Source organism: Neodiprion lecontei, chromosome 2 (genome assembly GCF_021901455.1).
Source record: "Neodiprion lecontei isolate iyNeoLeco1 chromosome 2, iyNeoLeco1.1, whole genome shotgun sequence".
Lineage (NCBI taxonomy): Eukaryota > Metazoa > Arthropoda > Insecta > Hymenoptera > Diprionidae > Neodiprion > Neodiprion lecontei.
Window position 1 is genome coordinate 13564419 of NC_060261.1, and position 9742 is coordinate 13574160.

Sequence of the window (9742 nt, forward strand, 5' to 3'; positions counted from 1 at the left end):
TGTCCATGATTTAAAGGGGCACATCTACCTGGCGAAAAAAAGAGTCAAACTTTGGATTTTTTTTCTTATAACCTGTAGGAGGAAATGAACTGATTTTTTTTTATGTTTGGATATACATAATATTTTGAGCGTCTAAAAAAAAGATCAAAAAATTACAAAAAACAAAAGCAAACGAACGAAAAGAAGAACGTTTTTGTATCGCGTTCGGCGGTGGATACTCCCATCGAAACTATTCATCTGAAACAAGAAAACTGAACGAGTTATTCAAGTCAATAGATTTCACAAGTCGTTGACGATCGCCGATTTTTTAAAAATAATTTTTGTTTGAATGGTGACCAATTGAAATTCAATTACGAAAAATTCCTGAAAAATTTCACCGATCTTACTAAACTTTGAAAAAATGAAGGTCGATTTTGAAAAATTAAGATCGTAAACGACCTCTAAGTGTGTCATAGCGGATTTTGTGTGAATTTGAAAAGGATCTATAGAGCGGTTATCCACATATCGTTTTCACCGGTTTCGAGAAAAAAGCGCTTCAAGTTTCGGGTATGGTTTTGCTATTGTTGTGAAGATAACGAGTAAAGTGAAGCTGTTGAACTTTACCTTTGGTCGTCAATTCTATGGCCCTCTGTATCAATGGCAACTTCACGAGAGGACAATTTCCGTTGTCTACGAGTGATTTTCCTTGTGATCTCAAGCGCTCGAGCGATCGAACATGTTTCATACAAAATGTCATAACTTTGTCAATTTTGTATATATCATTGCAAAATTTGTAGGGAATATTTTTAGGACATGAAACTTTCAGAAGGTAAAAAAAAACCGATATCTTGAACCTCCCCAGGTAGATGTGTCCCTTTAAAGTTCTCTTAGCTGAAGAACCTGCGGTGGAATAATAGTAGCAAAGCTTGCGCGTACGGTACCAAAGAGCGTTAATTTTCGTCTGCTGGAATCTATGAAAATCGGGTCGCTTTGGAGGTGGCTCAGGCAACCAAAACTTATACTCTTCCTAACTCCATTGGTAATGTTTTCTGCGTTGTCCCTCACCTAAGCACCAAATGTCGATGGTTTAATACCTTAAGTCGGCGACATCTGTAGTACTCTGGCAAGAGTTACCCACCTTTAGCTCAAGCTCACCGAGCTTCCGGGCAGAATTGATGGCATTTACGCAAGCTGTACAGTGAATGCATATGAGGGTGTGTGATACACCGCCTACGTGCTTTTTTAATTTTGTGAGTTAAAGGGGGGGGGGTACAGCTTGGACAGTCTAAAATCATAGAACGTAGGCAATAACGCGAGACGAGTCCCATAATTATACATATACGATGGAAAAATAATGTTCGTTTGTTCAGGAAGTGAACGGTACAGATGGATATACATGTAATTGTAGGAGTTATGGTGTAGGGTGTTTAGCAGGTGGCACAATTTTTAGTGTATATGGGAGAAGAGAGTATGTAGGATAATGCCACTTCCGTTATGGATAGTTATAGACAAGGGTAATCAAAAAACCTCTGTTGTCGGATGGTTATTACAAGTGATTACAAGGATAAATAATAGTAAACCTCCACTGTCGGATGGTTACACACAGGCATACCAGGATAAACTTAAACCTTCATTATCGAATGATTCCTATTATTTTTTACGAGGATCTCCTGACGAACGGTAAATGTTAAATTGAAAACCCGAGGGTAAAGTGACGCTTATACTGACTCTCTGTTAGATACGGCGTGACGAAACGTTTATCGGGTTGTACCTGGAAATTATGTGCTGACTCTACTGGACGGATAACTTGGAGATAAAATATAAATTTAAATACTAAGATCTGTTGTTTTCGAAATATCGAAAAGGTTTTGTGGGTTTTGACAGGCAGAAAGACGGGGTATCCACGATGCGCCATCGCAGTAGCTCCAGGTTATGATTAGATCTGATTCGTCAATTAGACCAATTAACTATGCCAATTAAATATGCCCTATTTATTTATAACTAGATGCAGCACGCGCGCTAAAGCGCACGTCTGACAGTCTGCCGACGTTGTAGCGCTCATGACCATTCTATCATAATTCAGTACAACGCCATCAATTACATGAAAAAGCTGTTTTGTTCTTTAATTTGTCTAGTTATACCCATTATCATCTATGGCATCTCAAAACGTGTGATTTCTTTGGAGTTAGTGTATCATTTGCATTTGTTTTCAGTTTGTCAGCTTTCTTCAACTTTTTATGACATCATGATGAACTGTCATTATTATTTTCAATTTTTATAAAGATGCATAAGCATAACGGCGCGCCAACTGTCAAATTGACACACCACACACATACCAATTAGAGAACGAATACAATGCCAACAATGTGCTCGATATATTTCGATAACTCCGAAATTCATTCAACTTTTTAACCGTGGAACAAGATGTTAATTTGTTTGTGAGGGAAGCTCGGCACTGCCAGCCGTGATCCGGCAGAGTCCGAGGAGCACGTTTTTGCTATTTTTTTGTCCAACGCACTCAACTGTCTGCCGTTCGGTAGAATATAATGTTTCAGTATAATTGAAGAGATGACATGAATGTTTTGAACGAATTCTCACATGTTACAATGCAGTCCCCAGCTGCTTAAACCAAGTTGAACCAATTGCGATAATTTTTTTTCGAAAAAAATCATATACATATACTTCGAAAGGTAAAAAAATTCATCAAATTCTTCAAAAAGGGAAAAAAATGATTACCTACATGTAAAATAATGTGATGGTCACTCGTGAAGAATTTGAGGATCATGCAGTCTTTGCCAAAACCATAACAATACAGGAATGGAAACAAATTCACAACCCTGCAAAATTTTTTCTGCATTACCATTGTCAATGACTCGACTATTTTGCAGTTTTTGACAGAATGTAGGCACGGAAAATATGAACTTCTTGACTAGTGTGAGTTTCGCACTCGACACGGCTCCGGCGGCACTTTACACTCGTCATGAAATTCTTGACTTACATATCTCCAAAGATTTAAGTCCGCATGTCGCAAACGTGAAAACGAAAACGCAATTCTGAACAAAAATACTCCAAGCTTGTATTAACCGCACCTAAACACGTTGGGAATACAGTGACTCATTCATTTAGCAGTTTCTCGAGGAAGTTTTGCGAAGCTGTGATTATTAGTCAATGTTGTAATTCCTCGCACGTTGATCAAATGGTAACTCGGAATGGAAATTTGCTGCTGCTGTGAAAGAAAAACATTGGAATAAAAAAAATCTCCCATCTGCCGATATTGTCATTGAATTAACACTAACCATGAAATCATAAGAATAGATCACGGCCACGGAATTGAAACATATTAATGTCGAGTAAATTTGCACAGTCTGTTATTTACAAGACGATTGTTAGAACCAGTGTAAAAGCCCTCGGTTGCGCTATCAATGGTTAATAAACTCATAAATTTTTCAATGATAACGTTAGTGGCTGTAGACTGCAGCCGTTGAACCAACAACGTTTAAGGAAACCTTGCTGCGCGTATCACCCTCAAGGTTCTGTTTGCTTCGATATTAGCGAACGAGGTGAAGGCTGGTTTGGGTATTTATTCGTCCCCAGGTGTAACATTAACTAATATAACTTTAATCTTATAATGTTCGAAAAAAAAAAAACTTTCGGATGCCTAAATTGATTCCCGGAAAAACTATTGAATCTTATTGCCATGAATTCTTTTAACAGATCATTCGATTACAGATATATGTCAGATGGAGAATGTTCGAAAGATAACTGTAACTTAAAGAGTATTTGTTAACTGGTTTGTAAATTTTTCCTGGTGAAATGATACGAAATACGGATTCTGTGAGAGTTCGTCTCTGACTAATATTATATTTTTGGTCGGTGTGAACGTGACTGTTCCCAATTAGAAAGTGCAGCTGTTCCTCGAAAATGTTTGACATTTATGAGAATTTATCTTAAGAAGAAAAACCTTTCATTTCAAGGCGAAATGAATCGTGCTGCAAAAATTTTAATCTCTTCGTCGTTGGTTCTATCTTTTTTGATATTCTGATTGTTAATTAGACAAATTTTAAAACAACGTTACGTTAAAGGGCAAAAGTTTGGTACATGGTATGGTTACATACATGCGACTTTTATGAATGGAGTCTCTTCCATTCATTCGGTCGAATGATCGTAGACGTCAAGCATAGTTCGTGAGAATCCTGCCGGATGACGCCACGAATCGATGGAAGACGGTGACGCCATCCAGAGTTGCAATAAGGCTCGTGGGATTCTCCCCGAATAAATACAGTGTGTCGTCACACTTTCTACGTATTGCAGAAGGTTGATAATAAATAAATTTAGTCCATTTCGTCACTACTTAGAATGTTGTAAGATCTCAAGATATTAAGTTCGGATGATCTCTCTGCACCTCCGGTCTTTACCAGTTTTAGAAAAGCGCCAACAGAATTTTTTGATAAATATGTGAATCCATCGTTTCGTATTAAGAATGATTTAAATATAATTAGTATTATTGTCAAATTCATCCGCTGCTGATGAATATAAATATTTTAATCACGGTATAATTCACTCAGAGAATAAAGTTGTTTATCGTAAAACAATATTCTTTTTAACGCATGCTTGGAAAGTTAAATTTTTTAAACCTGTGGACGACGCTGACGCATGCGCTTAGCTGAAATTCGTAATTTTACACACTGTGGCTTTCTTGGCGCATGCGCACTTTCCGAGAATTTAATTTTACGTACGGTGGATCAAAGATCGAAATCTGATCGTTTAAGAATGAAAAATTTTGTAAAAAAAGTACGCACAGACTTTACGCATGGCCAGTAACGTCATTCGGCTGAGTTTAACCTGAAGTTTGCACGTTTAGGTTAGGTTTCGTGAAGCTGGGCTTGTGTCTCTGGGCCTCTTGATTGTCCTTGATCTTCTTCTTTTAAATTATTATATTATATTTGTTTGCTTCTCAAATCGAACTTCCCCTCTTAGTTGTTCAAAAAAATAGTGTGTGTCACAGCGATTGCCTTAACTTATGCTGCGGCCTTCACACTCGTCACAGATTTGCACTTGTACTGCAATAAACTATTTTTCAAATTTCTTCATTTAATATAAGATGAAAATGTGTTAAAAATAATTGAAGTTTAGTTTCATTCACTTCTATAAAAAAAAGTATATTTTTAAGGAATTGAGTTGGGTTTGAAGAAAAGTTTTCCTTTCGATTCAAGTTAAAATGGAGTTCTCTTTTAGAAATTAATATCTTGTTAGGATGCACGCACTTAATAAATGGTAGTGCTGAAACAGAAAGCCGATTTATTTGTGTTAAGAAAAGAAGGGTAGACAGGATATTATTTCAAATTTAGTACGAGTGTGTTCAAATATACCATATACCAATGATAGAATTTGATTTAAGTGACCATCATAGTTATCATTTAATTGCGATTTGAGATGTTTGAAATTTCCATTTAGACATGCTTAATCACCTTTCAACATTACTATAATTACATAATTATCCCTCTGAATTGAATAGTTTGTCGATAACATTCAGGATTTATTGATTCAACTGATTTTTCTAGACTTCGCAAATGAAGGAACGACAAACTAAATTATAACGAAAGAAATGAATTGGAAATAGCTTATTGTTAGTTCCTAATTTTTCTGCAACTTCTTGTCGGAAACAAAGCTATAGTTTTCAGCTTTTGGTAATATATGTAGGTGACATTACCATATCCGTCTTAATCTCCAAACGGTATAATTTCTATTAGCAATCAGAACATATTCATCAGTTGCGCAGCGATGCGTCAGACGGATAAATAGTATCTCATGTTTAAGCGTTATTTTATACGCTCAACTTGCTTATTTCCAGCCTTCGTTTTATCAGGGACGAAACGACCCGGTTCGCGTCATTTCGCATGCGAATGCGCGCGATAATTCGCGGGTATTTAAGCGCTGCTGGAGCGTTCGAACTTCATTCGTTCTTCCGAAAGCCTACTGACAGGAGCCGAAAGAAAACTACTATAGCCATGAGTCCGATTCCAATTTTCGCCGTGTTCCTGGTTCTTGGCGCTGCAGCCATCGTCAACGTTTCTAGTCTTCCGAATTACGGTGGTAAGCTTAAAATCATTCCAGTCTTTGCACTCAATTTTCTTTACCGATCAACCGGAAAATATGCAATCACTGCGATATTGCAATATTCGTATTCTCCGGTGTGCCAGTTAATTTTTTCTAAAAGAAAAATCTTAGTACTCGTGTCCGTGTATTCCCGTGAAAGCACGTTGTGTAATTTTTGTTTAGGTCTGCTTTCTGTAAATGAAAATACCGAGGGTCATATCCATGTACATATAAGATTGAATGTGCTGCGTATGATCTGAAAATAGAATTAAATCGTGGAAAATACTCGTGAGATTATGTTGTGAGCATTGAGCAAAAACAAGAGAAGCACACTGAAATTCCTTTATACGATCCGTCTGCATTCGTGTTTGATTATATCATGATCTTTGTTTCCTTTCGATTGCTCGTATGATAATTTACATCGTTTCGATCACTACGGCGTCAATTGTGTGATGCGATTATTACAATACGCATATTACTGCAGCCGCGTGGGTGCATTCATTGTTGTTCGCATGGTGTCTACCTGTTTTGTTTTCCTGAAACAATTCTTCGCGTTTATTTGTACCCAAGTCCACTTTTGTCAAAGTTAACGCAGTATGATAATCGCTGCTGTCATAAAACTGCGGAGATTTATTTCCGTCACTCGCATCATCATCGAAGGCCGGTTGTAACTTAAATTCCATACAATCGTTCACGGGATTGCAAAACGAAAAGATGTCAGCAATATTCAACTATATTATTCCGCAGTTATTTTTAGATTTATTCTAGGAGAACGGCGATTTCATGAATTCTAGTTGAATTGTATTCTTATACAGATAATCGGTGTGTTTTTTGTTCGTACATTTCGGTATGACGAAGTTAATGGTGCCAAGATATATATATATTGAATGGGCAGGTAAAAATTTTCAGACACTGGTAGTCAAAAATGAAAGTATCACTAATTTTAATTATACTTAATTATGAATTACCAAGGAATGTAATATTATATCGCATCCCACTAGGGCCTAAGGTTCGATTTGAACTATTGAAAGTTTCCAGTAAAAAAGTATATTTTGTTAGGTAATACCAATGATCACTTTTTTTTTAAATACAGCATAAACTACGCGCAATAATGTTTTTTTATTCAAATTTTTCTTTCGGAGTGTCTCTGAGAGTCTTCAATAATATAACCAAATTTGTTTCGGTTGTTGAGACACCAATCATTACAGTAATTCAATAACCGCGTGCATATAGCATTTAGTGAAAACTATATCGCGTATTTGTTATGATCTCGTACGGAAAGCTGAATTGAAAAATGTATATCCATTGTCTAAGAAACTAAGATTTGTGAAGGAATATTTTTCACCAAAAGACGAACATTCAAGCTTTATGCTTTCGTCAACTGTTACATGCTCCAACAAGCAAATTTTTTCACGAAAGGTGAAAATTAAGGCTTCATTTTGAGCTCAAGCTGAGGTCTGTGAGTCACTGATAGTCTCATTCCTATGTAGTGAAAACGTTCAGATGTGCACTTTTAAATTTGACAATGCATGAGTTATTTTTTTTTTTACAACAGGTTTTTTTGACCATGATATGACCCTTAAAAAAATTTGTATTTTGCAAACCGGCAAGGCAAAAATTATTTTTGTTGGGCAGTGTGGTTTTTTGTGTATTACTGTAACCGAATTTGTTTGTTTTTTTTTATTTTAGGGAGTTCGTGGGCAGTGAGTCCGAAGGATTGTTCCCGAACCGAGGTCTTTTCAAGGTGCGACGGTAACCCAAGTTGCCAAAAGACTTGCGACAACTATAACGAGCCCATTCCTTGCACTCGGAGCAGCGGCCTCGAAGGAAATATGTGTTACCCTGGCTGCGTCTGCAAACCTGGTTTCGTCCGCGTTGCACAAGGTGACCAGTGCATCCCGTTGGACAAGTGCGAAGGCAGAGTCAAACATTAGTCAGTTTTCCCTTTTGCCGACAGCACAGTATTCACGCATCCGGAGTTTTAACTTTCAACGCGATTGATCCTCTAATTGTCACAACATTCACTTGTAACACTTGAAGTTAATTATTAAACTATGCGATATTCACTCTGACATATTTCTGCTTTATAATTTTTTCTGTAATGATCCTCGTTGATATATTTTCTATAAATCCGCGGCTCATGGTTCGAATTATGGATTGTGTAGCGGTACTGGAAAAGTAATTGAAATCCACAGCTATAAACTAAACGTATATAAGATTTGAGTGTTAAGAACGAATGGGACGTATGGTAAGATCAAAAATGTGTTATGTGGAATTGAAAACATAACAAAACGACAGTTAAATAGGTCAGCAGAAGATGATAGAGTTAAATTGAATTTAAGAAAGTCTCTGTGATCCAGAAAAAAAATAACTCAGTGTCGGATTTTGATTGAAAACACGTTTTTGTAAACCACGTCGAAGAAATCTGTATAGTTCATGTAATTGTATTGAAAAATAACTCCTCGTTAGTTGTCTCAGATGAATTCTTTGAGTTTGTCGGTTGGCGAAAAAAATCCAATGTGTACAATTGCAATAATTTACAGACATTAAACTTTTGATTCAACAAGAAATACGTTAGTTACTCACAATTTGACTTGGGGACGATTTGTGGAGAATTCATTCGCGAATTAAATCAGCTATTGCTCATGAGAATCACATAAGAAATATCGATTTTACGGTGAAAAAAGACTAAAATAATGAAATTTCCATGATGCAGTTAAAATAATGTGGTTTACATAGTTGCATTTTAATGTTTTAACATTTTCTCCTTCACTGCGGGAAGTTTTATTGCCAAATGCAACTAGATTAGTTTCAGCGGCACTATTTAAAACTAGGTTTAATTACGTTTTTGTTTCAACATTTTGTCAATGACGAAGTGCCGATGCGATAAGCAAATTTTATATGACATTTTATGAAGTGAAGTGATTGTGTTTACAATTGCTATAGTGTGGTAATTAAAAAAAATTGGGAAAGTTGACTAAAATGCTGAATGTACTTACAACAGATTCTCACTTGTTTTGAGATAGGTATAATACTGATATTTGAATTCCACGTTTTCCACATTTTTACATCAATTTTCTGCACTTCTCTGAATTACCAGACAAGCCGAATAGGAAATACTGATATTTTTCAATTTCCTCAAAATTTGATATGATTCCATTTCGCATGCTAGAAAGAAAAACATGTAGTACACGAACATCCCCTTAAGCAAGCCTAATCCATTCCTCCTTAACTAATCACATATATAACGTGAAATGAAAAGATCACGTTGCAGCAATTAAATATAGCGATATGCTTTCCAACAACACAAGTCGAAATTGCAATAATATTAATAACATGTACGTGTATCGTGTTAAAAAATAATATATAAAATTTAATTTCATAAAGATATATTCGCTTCTTGAGGCATTCAGTCCCTCGAATTCGATTTAATCGGGTGGAATGGTGAGCAGGTCTTGCATCGTAATCCAAAGGCTGCCCCAATTGACCTAATCTTCGAAAGATCAATGATCTAGAGCCAGGATCAGGACCATCGGGTTCCTGCCGTGGGGTCGGCTGGTTCTCTTAATCGTCATTTTAATAACCATTATGCAAATTATGAATGAAATTGTCAGCGACAGACCTACGAGTCGGCCTTTGGGGCTGATGGGAGACAATTAGCCGAGCA

At 36.5% G+C, this 9742-nt stretch overlaps 1 protein-coding gene across 1 annotated transcript; it reads left to right on the top strand.

Moving 5' to 3' along the window:
- The first annotated feature begins 5918 nt into the window (after positions 1 to 5918).
- On the top strand, positions 5919 to 8147 carry LOC107227921 (chymotrypsin inhibitor Ani s 6). Its single transcript, XM_015669201.2, has 2 exons — positions 5919 to 6072; positions 7765 to 8147. The coding sequence occupies exons 1-2, from the start codon at positions 5988 to 5990 to the stop codon at positions 8007 to 8009; spliced, it is 330 nt and encodes a 109-aa protein (XP_015524687.1). The 5' UTR covers positions 5919 to 5987; the 3' UTR covers positions 8010 to 8147.
- Positions 8148 to 9742: the final 1595 nt, after the last annotated feature.

Coding starts and splice junctions, on each gene's coding strand:
- LOC107227921 (XM_015669201.2), top strand. CDS start 5,988: ATGAGTCCGATTCCAATTTTCGCCGTGTTCCTGGTTCTTGGCGCTGCA. Junction 6,073..7,764: donor TAGTCTTCCGAATTACGGTG/GTAAGCTTAAAA, acceptor TTTTTATTTTAG/GGAGTTCGTGGGCAGTGAGT.